Raw genomic sequence first — 17,736 nt, forward strand, 5'->3', positions numbered from 1 at the left:
ATTGCATTACTTCGAATAAGTAACACTTCACCATAGGAGAAGACTATTGTTACTCATTCTCAGAGGATACCATCACCCATACGGCACCATTTCGGAGCTCATTGGCTCCTCATCAGTGGGTGAGTAGATACCCTGGTGTTGCAATGATGACAACCCAGTTGCGAAGTATAAATCCACAATATGAAACTACATATTACATATTAATGAAATAATATGCAGCTTTCTGTGCATTTATTTGTATGAACTTTACTTAAAATTTCTCATTAAATTTTTCTTGAAGGATATATTTTTACCACTACAAATTTAAATTGTTATTTGATATATTCCTGAAAACCGAATGAGAGCGCTAGTGTGGAACTATTAATTACTTTAAACGCTGAAAAGAAAAGAGTAATACTGTAGGGCAAAACCCATCAGCAATCGAAGACAACCACAAGGAAAAACATTTTCAAATAACTACAAACGGGGTTAGGGGTTTCAAAAACAATGAAGTACAAAACTTAACTTGTCGATATAGCAAATCCAGGAGTATTATATACATGGTGTGTCAAAAATAGTAGTACAAACATTTAGGGGAGGTAGGTAACATCTAAAGGAATTTGAATCGCATAGGAACCCATAACCGGAAACGTCACCGTAAGCCGGTAGACGGCGCTGTTCATCATTTCGGGAAAGGGAATATTTCTGGTTTACTCATTCAAGCAGTAGTCGCCGCACGAAGAGCATGCATCGATATACGAACTGTGAGCTGGCAGACATGCACCTAGTGCATGGATTAGCAGAGGGCAATGGACGAGCCGCTCAACGAATTTATGGAGAACGCTTCCCAGACAGATGTACCGGACCACCGTTTGTTTGCGCGTGTGCATCAAAATTTGTGCGATTATGGGTCATTTAAAGGTAACAGGAGTAGTGCGGGCGGACCACGTTCGACGCGAACTCCCGCCATGGAAGAAAGTGTGTTGAATGCCATCCAGAATAATCCTACTACCAGCACATGTGCCGTTGCCTCTGCCTTAGAAGTGTGTCGTTGCAGTGTACAGCGTGTCTGGCACGGCGATTCCTTACACCCCTTTCATCTCCAAAGGGTTCAGTTACTGCTCCCCCAAGATCATCCTGCACGTGTGGCTTTTGCGCAGTGGTTTCTCCAAGAAAGTGTTCAAGACTTAATTTTCCAGCGTATGTTTTGTTAACGGATGAGGCTTATTTCACTCGGGAAGGCTTATTCAATCAGCACAATGCTCATGTGTGGGCACAGGACAACCCATACGGTGTGCGCCCCCATGCGGCACAACATCGCTTCGCAATAAATGTGTGGGCAGGTGTGGTCGGTGACTGCTTAGTCGGCCCATACCTGTTACCATCCCGCACGAACTCCGCTAAATATCGGATATTTCTTGAACAAGTTCTACCAGGGTTATTTGACGATGTTCCAGCAAATGTGAGACGCAATATTTGGTTTCAACATGACGGGGCGCCTGCCCATTATCGAAGGTGTGTTCATGACCATTTGAACAGGCGTTTTGGGCGTCGATGGATTGGACATGGTGGACCCGTTGCCTGGCCCCCATGCTCACCTGATTTATCGAGCCTTGATTTCTTTCTGTGGGGGCCCTCAAATCTATTGTGTATGAATCGCCCGTGGAGACGGAAATGGATCTCGTGGCGAGACTCTTCGGCGCTGCTGCTACTGTCAAAGAAACTCAAGGTGTGTTCGACCGTGTCCGCCAATCCATGCTGCGTCGGTGTCATGCATGCATCGCGTCCAATGGTGGGACATTCGAGCATCTGTTGTAACATGATGAAATGCATCCATCTCGTACTCCATTGTTAATATTATGTCAAATAAATGTTTGCCACTAATTACTGTCTTGTGTCATTTCTGCTTCTTGTGCCCCTGCTACTACTTTCCCGTGACGTTTCCGATTATGGGTTCCTATGCGATTCGCATTCCTTTAGATGTTACCTACCTCCTCTAAACGTTTGTACCAATATTTTTGAGACACCCTGTATAAATCAAATGAATTTGTGAGCTTTTGATTAAGTCAAATAACGCTGATGTAGTTGGGCTTACTGAAGCATGGTGAGATTCGTTAGAGAATCGAGACGAAGAATTTAATTTTGATGCATATTCTGTGTTAAGGAGTAATAGGGAGGGATAGATGGGTGGGGACTGATGCTTCTGATCAAAAACTGTCTCAGAGTGACAAGAAATTTCCGTGCGTCTGATCAAGATAACGTACGAGATATTTAGTCAGTGTGGTGTGAAATGACTTGCAGCCAAAGGAAAGATAGTAAGGAAATGTTATACGCCAAACGACTCGAGAATTGTGACAAAAAACTTCTTTAGACAATTTGAATGGGCCGGGAAATATGACTATCTCATTATGGACGAATTCAAGCGGAATTCATGGACAGGAAATGTATTATATGGTAACGGGTTTTTGAACAAACTGGATGATTGCTACTCTCTCGATCGTGCTTATCTCAGCATGTTCGAGAAGTACAAGAAGATCTAATATCCTAGATCTAGTGGGAACTAGATCTAGGATATTAAGAGTAACTACATTATATTAGCAGTGACCACAATACCATGAATGGAATGTATAACCTGTATAGCCGAGCAATTCAATTCAAAGCCTGTATAGCCGAGCAATTCAAAGGTAAAGACGGGCAATTCAATTTCAAGAGACGTAACTATAATGGAATGAGATTTTTCTTGGGCTCGATTAATTGGAGTGACTACTGTATGGTGTTGGATATAAATACACTTTAAGAAATATGTAAAGGGTTTATCCTCGAAGCCACAAACGTAATTTATTACACATGTTGTGGGTACTTGGTTTAATCAAGTTTAAACGTAAACTACAAACGCAGTTTCTTACACGAATTAATATTCAGAACTGCATCATGTAATTTTGTCTTCAATGTCCGATGACCAGCCGCATTAAAATTTCCTGTGCATATTTAACGTATCTCGTTGTGAAGGCACCCACAATATGGGATATAATTAAAACGATGACTTTACACTACATACGTAGTTCAAATTTATGAGTAAACTATGGTGTGTATCTACACCAATATTATATAGTTAATTACCTAAACCCATAAGAAATTATGCCTTGTGCATTTCATCTTCTAATACAAGTTAATCATGGATAGTTCTAGATAAGGGCGCATTTGCTAGGGTGCAGTGGTGCAACTGCTCCGAAACTCCATACGAATACAGGGCTGTTTGTCGACGCAGGAACACGTCGCGAGGAAAGGGGCTTCAGTGTTTCAGCTATACCCAAATACTTTGGGTATTTCGATTAAAACGAAAAAAACCCAAAAAACCTAGTTGTTTCCTTTAGATCAAAGCAGCATTCTGATTGAGATTAGCAGTCCTGATTAAAAGCCCATCACTACAATATAAAAATCGTGGGTATGTCACTGGTTGCAGCCTAACACCCGCGGAATGTACCTTAATTTTAGGGCCTTTAAAAATTTAAAAAAAAAATAAATTTAAGGAGAAACTGGACAAACATTTAGAGGGAATGGTTGTGTGAATTTTTTTTTGGCTGATGCTGCATAAACTCATACACTTGCTTTCTTGCATCACATGCCACTATTACTATTACTATTACTATTACTACTATTACATGTAAACACATATATATTCTTGTACTCCTGAACTTGAACCATTCGTTCCAAAAAATATACACAATTATACATTAACAATACATATTTATAAACATAGATATTACTTTTAACAAGTATCACATCTGGTGAGTATGGGCTTGGCACACCCAGGGTTCTGAGCTGGATATCATCATTCTTCTCTTTCTTGGTGATTCCCTTCTACTTTTCTCTCTCTCTCAGGGTAACTAGGGATTTTTTTTTTTTTTTTTTTTTGGCTGGTGCAGCATAAACCTCAGGCTTCCTTGCACCATATAGCTAATAATAATAATAATAATAATAATAGTATTTTGGTAGTCCCCAGACTACCAAAATCTGGCATTGCTCCAATTGTGTCTCTGTGTTGGAGGCGCGGTTTAATAATATTGCTAATCATAATAATAATCTGTTACATAACCGAAGACTAGCCTGTTTTTGTGAAATAATAAATTCGTTGTTATTCTAAGAAATATTTTGTAGTGTCGCTTTTCCCAATAGTGGCGTAACTAGTTATACTTTAGGTATATCAAGACATGTGGTTTGTATTTGAGTCGCATAAATTGTGAAATTAAGCAGCCTTATCACGTGTAAATTAGGTATTATCATTCTCATCACACGTCAATCTATAAGTATTCTTTCCAGTCAGATTTCTATCTGAGAGAATTCTTAGTATTCAGTCTTATCAATGTCAGGTTATTGTGAAATTCGCGATGAAGTTGGTTGCATTGCTTACTCCACGCCATTTTTAGCTAAGCCTGTTAATTATCCTTTATCGTCCTGAGAACTGGAACACATTAGTTAAAATACATTAAGGCGCTTTTAGAATCAGTTGCTTATTATGCAGATCTGTTAATATGCCTTGCATATTAAACAGATCGATGTTGGCTTTAAAACGAAACACTTTCAAAGACATCATCCTAGAAAGATAGGGGAAAATGTCTGGACGCATCCCACCATAAGCCGGCTGTTCCTCTGAAAGCTGTTTCAGTCATTACTGTGATTTTTTTTTTATTTGTTTATTTATGGCTGTGATAAATTAATTTAAACTGCATATAATTATTTCTGAAACTCCTTTATTAATTTAGAAGATCAGTTGCTTACAGTTTTAATAATTTATTGTAAAGTTTCTAGAACAACATAATAATAATTTTGCGTAGCTACGTTACATTAACGATATCAGTCATTAATTTAGTAAGAGTAAAAACGTGCTGCGCCGTCAAATAATCAAAATTTAAAATGGCTGAAAGGGGAAATTCTAGGTTATTATCAATATTTACAACCAAGTACTTTGCAAATATGCTGCAGAAGGAAGGATATGGTTCACCAGGTCATATAAGTAATGGCAGTTTAAGGCAGCAGAATCATATACCACCAGAACCAGAAGGTTTTGTACCACTTCTTGATGGATTAGTAGGCATTAATGGTAAGATAAACCCTAATTATTGCTAGTTAAAAGCAAAGTTTATTAAATGAAAATTATTAGCGTTTTTAAGTTGTTTTTTATGTAAAAATTAAAATTAAAATTTTGAAAGGAAGTTATGTATTTTGAATTTGTTTAACTTCTTAAATTTAATTTTCATAAGCATATAACTTTGCTGTTTCTTGCAGTGTTGAGCATCATATTTTCAAGAAATGTAAATAACGGTACACTGGTTGTTCCTTGCTAGTAAACAGAGAAAACTGTGGATTTGAAAAGTTTTAGAAAATATTAAGGTATACAGTACATTATGGCTTTAACTGCCAGTGCACCATAAAAATCTAAATTGGTGATCCTTGTCAACCAAGAAAACATTGAAAAATGGGTGGAGATTCTTCCATTTATTTTACCTTATAAATTTATTTTTAATGTGATATCATTCCTTTTATGACTGTTTTGATAATTAATTGTTAAATGGAGTACCTTTCTCCCACAAAATTGACCAGTTAAGATTTGAACATTTTTTTCTAATTACATATTATTTCAGTTACTGTTATGTCCAGTCAGTGTATTTCCCCTGATATTGTACTAAGGAATAGCAAAGTAAGACAGATGGTTTTACTTTGATTTCAACTAAATAAGAAAACTGAATATTTTGGAGTTGTACATTATCAGTCTATAAGGCTATCAAAGAGCAATTTTGAGTTTCAGAGATGCTAACCTACTCAAAGTAGACCCTTTGTATAACCTGGGTCAGCCTTTAGTTGCTTTGGAAGAGAACTCTATCCAGACTACAATGAAAGGGAGATGCCACAATCTATGAAGCCTCTGTGTATATATAGTTGAGTTTGTTACCTGTCATAATATTACTGACTACTTAAAGATAATACACTTTGCAATAATGGGATGGGCACAGTTGAGTATAAACTTTCCTTTTATGGGAAAAATTAATAGCCTAACTTGTTGGCTCAACTTTCTTTTGTATAAACCCCCAGGGGCTCACATCTGGTGAGTATGGGCTTGGCACACCCAGGATCCTGAACTGGATATCATCATTCTTCTCTTTCTTGGTGATTCCCTTCTATTTCTGACCCCCCCCCCCCTCTCTCAGGGATAACTCAGAATTTTTTTTTTTTTGGCTGGCGCAGCAAAATTCTCAGGCTTCCTTGCACCATATGGCTAATAATAATAATTGGAATACACTCTATATTTTTATAATGAGAAATTTATTTTACTGCAGTGAAAATAAAAAATAATCTTTCCCATCTATTATTGAACATACAACACTTGTGCTTCCCTTCTTTGAAAGAGGTTTTGTGTAGGTCTTATTTAAAGGGATTTGGTAATTTTTTGTATAGTGTTTTAAAAGGAAAAATTTTTAAAAGTACTTCATAAATAGATTATAACATAAAATTAACTGTGTAAAATTAGTTTTCCCACAATCTGCAGTTAATAAGTAGAAAAAAAAAATAGGGAAATTATAAAATTAGTCACCTTCCTTTATTATGCAGTTCTCTGTTTGCCTGAGATAATGGCACATGACTGCTGAAGAACTGCAGATTGGAAACTCTTATTAGCTTCTTGGTGAAATATAAAAGCAGACTGGGGATGTTAGTTTTATGTTAATAATGTTACAAATTGGAAAAACATTTTGTTTATTATAAACTGCAATTACTCATTTGTTAATTAATTATCGTATTTGCCAAGTAAAGTTACGTTAAAGCATCAAGGACTCACGATAGTGAAGCCCGCAAACTTGAGATAAGTCAACATGAGGTGTTTATTAAAGTATTTTTTAAATAGATATTATAATATAAAATTAACTCTACTATATTAATTAGTTTGTCCATAACCTGCAGTTAATAAGTAGAAAAAAATTGGAAAATTAAAAAAAATTAATTAGCTATGTCTTTGTTGTGCAGTTGTCTGTTTTGCCTGAGAGGGCTGCAGAAAAACTAACATGTGCACAAAACGGTATAGGAATTAAAATTGTAGAATTTTAGACGTAATCAGCTTTGTGCAGGTTTAATAATACAATTGTGTATTACCCCGTGACTTTTTAAATTAATCAGTTGGCTTTTCTGCAGTGCTTTTGATTTAAATGAATAATATCTGAATTCTAGATAATTAGTATTAGTAGTGGAAAATGATGCAAGTAAGTAAGCTTGTATAGCATCAGCCAAGGGGGAGGGGATCTCACATCATCTGTTCATCCCCTCCAATAGTTTGTCTAGTTCTTCCTTGAATTTAATCAAACTATGGGTCAGTGTCTCCATAACCTCTCTCTCTCTCTCTCTCTCAGGTTTCTAGACTACATTCAAAAGAGGGCACTTAAGTTAATTAATGACCCATCTCTTACAAATTCCCTCCACTCTCTGGCTCTTAGATATTCTGTTTCCCGTACATGCCTTTTTTATAGATACTTCCAGGGGCACTGTTCTTCTGAATTTGCTTCTATAATTTACCCTCTCTCTTCCTTCCAAACCAATCTGAACAGCTGCCACAAATAGTCCTCATCTTTTTACTGTCCAACTTCAAACTCACAGAACCAACTTTTCTTCTTCCTCATTTATTCTGGCCTCAATTGCCAATGCACCATTAAACACCAAACCAAGCAACCTCATTCCTTGCACCATATGGATAATAATAATAATAATAATTTATTCATTCATTCATTCATTTTAACTTCCATTTTCTGGAACAAACTCCCTTCACACATTTCCTGAAAATTAAAATCTACAGAAATTCAATTCTAATGTCAACAACAATATTACAATATTATAGTGTTATGTTTATAACAATATTGTACGATATTACACATCTATTTGGGTGAAATGTAGTGTTTCTAAATATGTTGCTCCAAACAGTTCAGGGCTATTGTAATATTGATTGTAAATGACAATGTTTATTTAATGAATCAGTTTAATAAATACTGGAATGGTCTTAAGGGACTAAAAGGCTAATTATGGTAATTATTATTATTATTAGCCATATGGTACAAGGACACCTGAGACATGCTGCACCAGCTAAAAAAAAAATTCCCGAGAGAGAGGAAAGGAAAGGAATCACCAAGAAAGAGAAGAATGATGATATCCTGCTCAGGACCCTAGGTTTGCCAAGCCCATACTCATCAGATGTTGAGCCCCTGAGGTTAATAACAATCTGCAAGATAGATAAAAAAAAAATGTAAATAACAAAGATAAATAATAAATATCCATTTATTAGCCTGAAATGTTATATGTACATTAACAACTTTAAATACTTACTCTGTGTAGCTCAGGGATTAAAAGGGCTTGCAGTGTAGCAAAATAGAAAAAGTCAGTGTAATTGAACACTACATAGAGACACTGCTCAAAGCAATACGATTAAGAAACAGTGAGTATGTAAATATTAATTAATACAAGAAGATTTAAAATTAGACATTAGAAGCACACTTAGGTAGAGGTTAGCTCATGTTAATGCGCTATATGCAAGATAATATCAAGACTTTTATCTGATTGAGGGTTAGGGTGATAAAAATTAATCAGGGATAAAATTTCTATTATTTATTGAACTTAATGAAGGCCTTAGCCTGGTATTTTTTTGTAGGACATGCCAGTTAATTGCAAATATAAAGGCTAGTGTCACCCATTAACGTGTAATTTCACAAATGAATTGAGGGACAAGATTTCTGTAGTCTTTTCAAGAGGAATCCTGTTAAGGACTTTGTAGTGGAGTTCTAGACCAAGTGAATTCATGACCAGGCTGCAGATTTGCCAATTTCATAACCATAATTTCTATAGAGTGTATTGGCTTCAGGTTAGAAACAGCAGTAACTTACCATACCTTTTACCTATACTGCATTATTGATAGAAGATGGGTGTCTGTATTTTTAAGTAGCACATCTGGTTTTATAACATGAATTAGCTATTGATGCACAAGCCACATTTTCCTTAGAGGAGAAATTTTCTTAGAATAAAGAAGTAGCTGTAAGTCAGTATGTACCCCAAGATCCTCTCATATTTGAACAGTCTTAATCCTGTGTTCTCCAGTATGCAGAACAATGATAATTGAAAGTTCTTTTTTGTCAATGTGGTGTCCTGATTTATCTGAATTAATTTCTAAGCCATTTTGTAGATACCAAGTAACCTGATGCACAGTTTAAAATACAGGTTGGCCAATTATATTTCCACTTAAAAGTTTGGAATCCCATTTCATTTTTCTTAATTTTCAAGTTTTTTATTAAAAAAAAAATACCAACTTGTTTACCAATTTTTATTAAAATATTCATTATGTATGAAAATCAAAAAACTGAAGTAATATTTAAGAAATTTCTAGAATATTGGAGAATATTTCAGAAAGGTATAGGTCCTTGAATGTGGTGGAAGATTCTTAAATGCATTAGAAGATTATTGAATGTATTAGAGCATTGTAGAGCAACTTGACTTTATGATTCTATAAAGTCAGTTGTTTCAATATCATAGGAGACTTTAGATGATTGTACAGTGTTTTGCAATGATATAAATTGAGGAGTAAGAGCTGTAACCCAAACTCGACCATACATAATTCAGAAAGAGGGTTTTGTGATAAACGTGGCAAGAAATAAGGAACTGAGTGTTGTAAAAAAAAAAAAGTTTTTATAACTCTGTATAAAGAAAGTTATTCCATGATAAGTACTGGCAAAAAACTAGGTGTTTCATTTAAAGTACAACCTACCATTCAGCGATTCAAGGAGACTGGGAGTTTAAAGGATAAACCATGCAGGATGACCTTGCGCAACAACGGAAGCACAAGATAAGACCATAACACTGATTTCTAAATGCAGTTGATGACTTACTGCATCTGAAATATGAGCTTAGTTTGATTGAAACAGAGAAACTCCTATGTCTACAGCCACTGTAAAACTTTTGTCTTAAAACAGCTGGACTTCATGGACATGTAGTGGTCCGACAACCTTTATTAAAACTGAAAAATCAAAAGAAATGGTTGGCTTGGGCTAAGGGCTAATTATCCAATTTTGGGACATAAAAATTGGATAATTGAAGAGTGGAAAAACATACTGTGGACAGATGAATTCAAATTTGAAATTTTTGGATTGAAGTATAGTTTGTGAGATGATCAACTGAAGCAAAAATGGTACTACATTGTTTAGTTGTTTGTTGTTTGATTTTTTTTTTTTTTTTTTTTTTAGGAGCATTAGCAACTAAGGCCATATTGCTCCGGGATATGCGGTGGTCATTTCCTGACCTTTCCGCATCCTCCATATTTGGTGGTGACGGGCTCGAACCCCGGTCTAATCAAGAAGCGTGTGCTATGCACTGCTGCTCCTTCCCACCTGGCTACGGAATCGCCACATTGTTTAGTGCCTACAGTCAATCATGCAGGTTGTTCCATTACAATCTGGGTTGCTTCTGTTTTTCCAGAGTAGGTCACATCATCAGAATTGGATTAATTTTAAGAAAAGAAGGCTATAAAAATACTCTTGGTCATAATGCAGTATTCCCTGGACTTGACTTTATATTACAACAAGGCAGTGACCCGAAGCATAGCTCTGAGATATGTAAGGACTTTCTAGCAACTACAAAACAGGAGAGGTTATTGCAAATTATGGTGGCACCTTTCCAATTGTCCGACTTTAACCCATACAGCTTTTATGTGATCATAAAGTCTGTGAAGTCTACCCATCTTCCCAAAATTTATGGGTACCTTGCAGATCATTGGAATAATGTTAGTCAAGATTATTATTAGGCTATTATAGACACTATTGTAAAATTAATTGTCAGGGTGCTATATCTGTGTAAGTTAGTGATAATATCTTATGGTAGACATTTTGATGAAAAATCATTATAGTTGTTAATATTAATCATTTCAATATTTTTAGCCGTAAATTTTTCAGTGCTTAATAAAAAAAAACCTTAAAATACTTTGTGTTTTTTTTTTTTTTTTATATTAAACCTTACACCAGTGGTCGTCAACCTGGTCCCTACCACCCACTAGTGGGCGATTCAAGCTTTCATGGTGGGCAGAGTGGAGTTTTTTGTCCATTGTTACAAATTTTGTTCTTCCTCCATATATTGAATACAGTGCTAACAACTTTGAGTTTGACTTTTTATGATGAAGAGAGCAAATATAATTTCGATAGTGGTGGATACCAAAAACTGTGGAAAAAAAATGCCTGCGTTATATCCAGATATCTGGAAAATGATATTTCATTTATTGATACCTTTCCCTACCTCATGTCTTGTAGAATCGGGCTTTAGTGCTGTTAATCATTATCACCAAACAGAGAAACCGTCTGAATATCACTGAAAGAGGAGACCTTCGTTTGTTCCTTACAAAAATCGAACCAGATATCAAATATTTAGTCTCGCAGCATCAGCCTCAAGGATATCATTAATTAAAGGTAATTTCAATAAACTTTATTGTTTTCGCATTTAACTTTCTTTTTCTTCAATTTAAGCAGCTTCCGCACTAGTAGGCGCTGTATCGACGGAGATGCAGAAATTCATTAAATTTAAATTATCTATGTGTAAACATACATAAAGTATAAATAAAAAGATAAATTTAAGTACATATTTTTTTACAAACCCTCTCCTCTAAAAATTACTTCGCACTTGTGCTAAATTGAGTTACTGTGGCACCGGTGGGTGGTAAGGAAATTTTACCATCAACAAAGATACAAAAGTGGGCTGTAGATATTAAAAGGTTCACGACCCCGACCTTACACTGTCATAGCTGATTTCAAAAAAAAAAATAAATAAATAAATAAAAATAAAATAAACTGTTGTCATAAGTTGTGATTTCAAACTTTTAGGTGGGAGTGTATATACAGTGGAACCTTGTTAATCCTTCAGTGGTCACATCACCTTTCACGATATATTTAGTATCCATTTTAAAAATTCATTTTTGTGTTTGTGAATTTCTTTATAATCTCATAATAGGTGTTTTTGGTAACACATTCAGAAACATGATATGCAGCTTTTAAGTTTTTCTGGAACTGAAAATGCTCCCTTAAATTATTGAATTATATAAGGTTCCTAAAGTGAGTATTTTAGTAATTCACTGATATTGAATAAGGATTAAAGATGCTGGTTCCAAGCAGGTGGTGATTAGGTTGTACATTTTGAAGAACTATATCTCTTTAAAAATTGTAACCAAGTTATTTTAGTGGCATAGTGTGCAGGTAAATCAATATGGAAAATTTTGAAAATCTAAGCATTTTGGCTTCAGTAAAGTAAATTCTGCCTTTAATTTCTTGAAGGAATATAGATCATTCTCAGATATTTCATGGTACTTCTGTACCACTTCTCCAGTGAATGAATTGCTGTTCTTGTTACATTTCAACTTTGTATACAAATTTACTATAATAGAGCAGTCACTGAAGTTGTGTAAGAACCACAAAACATCTAAAAATTATTTGTCTTCTTTGTAGAAATAAAGGCAGATTTTACCTAATTGAAGTGTTAGGTTTTCACTATTCTCCAAAATAATTTTATTATTATTTTGGAGAATAGTAAAATCTCATCTAATGCATTTTGTCATTAAAAAATGCAGAAACTGTATGTGTAAATTAAACAGAAAACTTTGAAAATGAAATTTTATTTCAAGTGCTACATTATGAAATACTATTATTATTTTTTTTTTTGGTTAGTTGTTGGCGCATCGGCTTCTGTGGCCATAATGCACCTCCCAAAGTTTTTGCATTTTACTCTGATCCAAGCCCAAGGTGGGATTCGAACCCGCGACCTTTGGGTTGCCAGGCAGGCATTTTACTCACCTGGCTAGCCCGGTCGGCACTATTATTATTACAGACCACATTGAGAACAGAAAAGATTTGAAAAATAACCATTTAATGATATATAGGATCTTTCGGTTGAATTTATTCATCAGTGAGGATATAATGATTTTGATTCAGTTTTGATTGTTCAGTTTTACATACACATCAACACTGTTTGTAAACTAAAAAATCACAACTGAATCAAAATTAATGAGTGAATAAAGGAAATTCATTAAAACCATTTCCCACCGTCATATGTCACAGAATCAGTTACTGCATCCAATACTGTCATCTTCAACAGCATTGTCTCCATCTTCAGAATTATTTGGTTCCAGGGGTGTCAAAAACCAGCACGTGGCTCTATAACAAACAGCCTTGCTGAGCCTATCTTCTTCCTCTAATTTCTCTTTACTGTAACTCATGGCTATGGTCCAGGCCTAGGGAAGCTATCCCCCACCAGTGCCCCTGTCCCATAAGGCCCACTCAGTACGTCTATTTGGTTTATAATCTGTACATTTATTAATCCACTCTGACAGTTATGTTTCAAAGTAGCATTAAAATTCATATGCACTAATTCATTTTCAGTGTTACATGGAAACATCTATTTGCACATAAATGTGTAATTACACAAGGGATACAGACTGTTACCAAAATAATAATGAGATTTGAATAAAATAACTTCATTTTTACACAATTAACAAGAATGCCGCACACTGAAATTGAAACTGGAATCATAATGAGATTGGTCGCGTGGATGGCTATTGTTATCCAGTTCGATTTGCAACCCAAGTTACTTAGGCAACTGACCTACAGCTGATCTCAAATCACACTGAATCCATGAAGTAGGGTTAGAAAAGTTCACAGGATCTAAATTTTTGGCTTTTAATAATGGGGTTAGAAAGCTTGTTATAATGAGATCTGTTGAATTTTGAAAATTTTCTTGGTTTGAAAACCTGTTTTAATATTAACTTAAGCTTTGCGTAACAATATTAAGAATAATATTTTTAGATTTTGTTTTATTTATAAGAGAAACAATGAGAAAGGAAACAGTATAATTGAAATGAAAATATGTAATCAGTATAACGTGAACTTGTAAAAGTAGAATCAACATTAATATTAAAGGAAAGATGAATTCAGTTCAGTTGCATAGTTTGTCTTGTGTGCATTCTTTAAGTGTTGAGCATTATTATAACTTCTGCTTTCATCATTTCAAACAACTTCATTTTGCTTGTTGGTAAGCAGCTCATTAGATGTTGGTGTTGTTATAGTCCAAAGCTTCCCAAACTTTTATAGCTTGTCCACCTTTTAAAATATTTCATAAAATTCATACCTCTCCCATCTTCCAGAACAAGTGCAAATAAATAGATTTGACAATTTATAAGTAAATATATACTTCATTATGTTAATTTCAAAGATTGAAATAAAATACACTTGATACCTGATTAGTGAAATGGTTTATCCATATTTTGTTAAAAAAAGTGCTTCATAAAAATGACATGTGCATCCCCCTCTCCAAAAAAATTTTGTGCTGGGGGATCTGGCTCCACACTTTGGCAACCTCTGCTTTAGTGGCAACATCATCTACCTTAAATTCCCCAAATTCTTCAACACAATCCATATACTCATTCAAAATCCCATTCCTCAGTGTTGCTGTCTTTTTCATTTATTCATTTGCTAGATTGTTTTTCAATGATATTCTTGTCACAGCTACCCTCTGTGTAGCACTTGATTATTACATTTGATGCAATAACATTATGAATAGCATCCAGAACATTCCACATTGGTTGCAAATTATTCCCTCCTATGTAGCAGCTGACCAAGCACGTTATTGGGCAGGCTTTATATTCTTCTCTTGAAGTTATTAATGTTTTCGTCCAGTTGCTGTATAAAACTAGTAAAATGTTGAAATTTGAGTTTTCTTGGTACCTGTTTTAAAGTTAACTTAAACTTTGTGTAACAATATTAAGAATAATTAGAGGTATAAGTGAGAAAGTGAATATTAAGAGGTGAAAGTGATTATTGTGAAAGTGAGAAAGTGAATATTAAGAATAATTAGAGGTGAAAGTGATTCTTGCACTGCTTCTATTAGAATGAGCAGCAGCCTGGAAAACAAGATGCAGGGTATTTCAGAGACTGCTGGGAGTCATTGCGGTACAAGTAAACACATGGGTTGTGATAGGGTAGCTAAGAATAAGAACAGGTGCATGTATACTTGCATATACATCAATACTAGGAGTTTGGTAAATGAATTTGAGGTATTGCTCAAAACATCAAAGGCAGATATTGTTGGGATATCAGAGACGTGGTGTCACACAGATATAAGGAATGCAGAACTGGAATTTGGATAGTACAATGTGGATAGGAAGGTAGGAGGGGTTATGCTATTAGTTAAGAAACACATAAAATCCAAGAAAGTGAAGCCAGTCGACATCGCTGGACAGTGCAGTGTCGAGTCAGTTTGGTGTGACATAAGCATTTGGAGATCAAAATTGAGAGTACGAGTGTGTTATAGGCCTAATTATTCTGATGAGTATAATAAAAAACTGTACAGGGAAATAGTGGGCCAGTAAACGATAGTCTTATAATGGGGGATTTTAATTTCCCAGATATTGACTAGAAATTGTGGGTTGGTCACTCACACACTAGCAAGGCTTTTGTGGATTTATTGGATGATTGTTTTCTACATCAGCATGTTCGGGAGGCAACTAGAGGGAGTAATACTCTTGATCTGATTATCAGTAGTGATTCCTTCATGCATTAAGAATCTGCAGATAAAGGAACCACTAGGTGGCAGTGATCACGGTGTGCTGCAGTAGGATTTACTCAAAGAGGTAACTACCATCAGGGGTAAAGGCAGTGGCGTAGCTACCATGTAGGCAGGCAAGGCAATTGCCTCCAGGCCTGGGCCCTTTAGTGCTCGGCATCTTTGGCTGTCTTCTCTTTTTGCAATTTTCATTAATTAAGTAGGGGCCTGAACATGTTCTTTGCCTCTGGGTTCGAAAAAGGGTAGTTATGCTACTGGGTAAAGGGAAGGACATTTGCTTTCGTAAATGCAACTACGGTGGTCTGAGACAGTATTTAAATTCTATATGGTGGGACCAACTGATGATATTACCAACAGCAAATTCAAAATGGGAAGCATTCAAAGAAATTATCTTGGAAGCTACTAGGCACTACATACCAACTAAGAAATATTGTTCAAGGTTTAGGCCTAAATGGATGTCAGATGAACTAATGAGACATGGCACAGAAGAAAAATGCATGGGATACATATAAACTAATGACTGACATGGAAGCTTATGATAGATATAAGCTGGTCTGTAACCAAGTCACAAAGGAGATTAGGCAGGCAGGCAAAGGCAGATTATGAGAAATCTTTGGCAAAGGATGCAAAGAAAAACAGCAAAGAGTTCTTTACCAATGTTAACTCTAGAAGGAAAGGGATGAATCAGATTGGTCCACTGGATGTTGATGATCCTGCTCAGGTGGCTAACAAACTAAATGAGTATTTTGCATCTACATTCACACATGAATGTAGATGCAAAATCCCAGGAGTTATTCAGGGAAGGGAATGCCAGAGGTAAACTCTGGTTGTGAGCTAGATGACTTTGTATTAACTGAGAGGAAACTGGAGGAGAAATTGTTGAAGATAAACATAAAAAAGGAACCCCGGATGGATGGGATCTATCCAGTTATATTAAAGGAGGCAGCAAAGGAAGTAAGCAAACCGTTTGCCCTTGAATGGTTTGAGCAGGCGTAATGCTGATGGGATTCTTCCTCTTGCTCAGAATAATCACCTGAGAGGGCATAAATCCAAATTCAGGAAAGACAGATGTAGGATAGATGTGCGGAAGTTTGCCTTTAGCCAGCGGGTAGTTGGTTGGTGGAACAAATTTCCATCCTTTTTGTGGAAGTTGATAGCCTAAATAAATTTAAGGCTGAGCTGGACAGGTATTTGGAAGAACGGAGGGGTGAAATGGGAGCGGTTTTTTTTTTTTTTTTTTGCTGTTGCTGCATAAGCTTGCTTTCTTGCATCATATGCCTCTGCTAATGCTTTGTTTAGATTTTTTTTTATTTATACGAGAAACCGTGAGAAATTGTGTAAATGAAACCATGAGGATTTCTTGAAAATGTGGCACGCACACATTTTCTCATACCTAAATTTTCAGTTAATATTTGTCTGTTTTTCTTAGATCATCGTCCACATTCTCTCTCTTCCTTCTAAAAATCTTTTATGCCATTCAAACATGGAAGCTCTTGACATAGTATCTTCCCCATAAACTTGACATAACTTTCAGTTGCTGTTTTCTATAGTTTTATTAAAAATTTGAGGTTGATTCGTTGTACGATTCTTTTGTCTGTCATTTTTCTGGCAAACTGCAAAAACACATGATAATGTAAACCTGTCTCATTGCAAAGCAAATGAGCATGTTGAAATGTGACCGGGCAGGCAACTAGGGAAAGGTTCAAGGTCAACTGCTGTAAATTTGTTTCACAGGTGGTGCTTGATGTGTAGTGGCTGTGCATGCAGTTGTGTTATTTAATAACCACACCTCGTATGTGCATCAATTTGCAATTGTCACTAATCTGTCACCCCTTCTTTGAACTCTTTCTCTCTCGAAGTTGTATATCTTTTTTTGAAGTGCAGCCTCCAGATCTGAATACAATATTCTGAATGTGGCCTAATTTGCCTTTTATAGAGCTCTAATACATCCTTCCACCTACCAGCAAAGGTGCTATAAATCATTAACAGGACAGCGTACCTTCCTAGTGTCCTGTTTACACTGCACAGAAAACTTAATATGAGACTAAATTGTAACACATAGGTCTTTTTCATCTTGACCAATTCAGCTTTTCTTTCTAGCTTATATGTAACTCCAAGTTTTCTGCCCCCCCTAATATGTAA

General features: G+C 35.6%; 1 protein-coding gene across 5 annotated transcripts in view; it reads left to right on the plus strand.

Moving 5' to 3' along the window:
• Nucleotides 1-4,869: 4,869 nt before the first annotated feature.
• Nucleotides 4,870-17,736, plus strand: part of LOC150079142 (polyamine-transporting ATPase 13A3-like) — a 750,840-nt gene continuing 737,973 nt past the window's right edge. For all 5 annotated transcript variants that reach the window (XR_016547547.1, XR_016547548.1, XR_016547549.1 and 2 more), the window contains exon 1: nt 4,870-5,080. Coding sequence is in view for 2 of the 5 variants with exons in the window: in XM_090383358.1 (XP_090239484.1) it covers nt 4,894-5,080 (187 nt within the window). In the remaining 3 variants the exon portion in view is untranslated. The remainder of the gene's footprint in view (nt 5,081-17,736) is intronic.

Source organism: Mastigoproctus giganteus, chromosome 10 (genome assembly GCF_048544385.1).
Source record: "Mastigoproctus giganteus isolate SK-2022 chromosome 10, ASM4854438v1, whole genome shotgun sequence".
In the NCBI taxonomy this organism is placed as follows: domain Eukaryota; kingdom Metazoa; phylum Arthropoda; class Arachnida; order Uropygi; family Thelyphonidae; genus Mastigoproctus; species Mastigoproctus giganteus.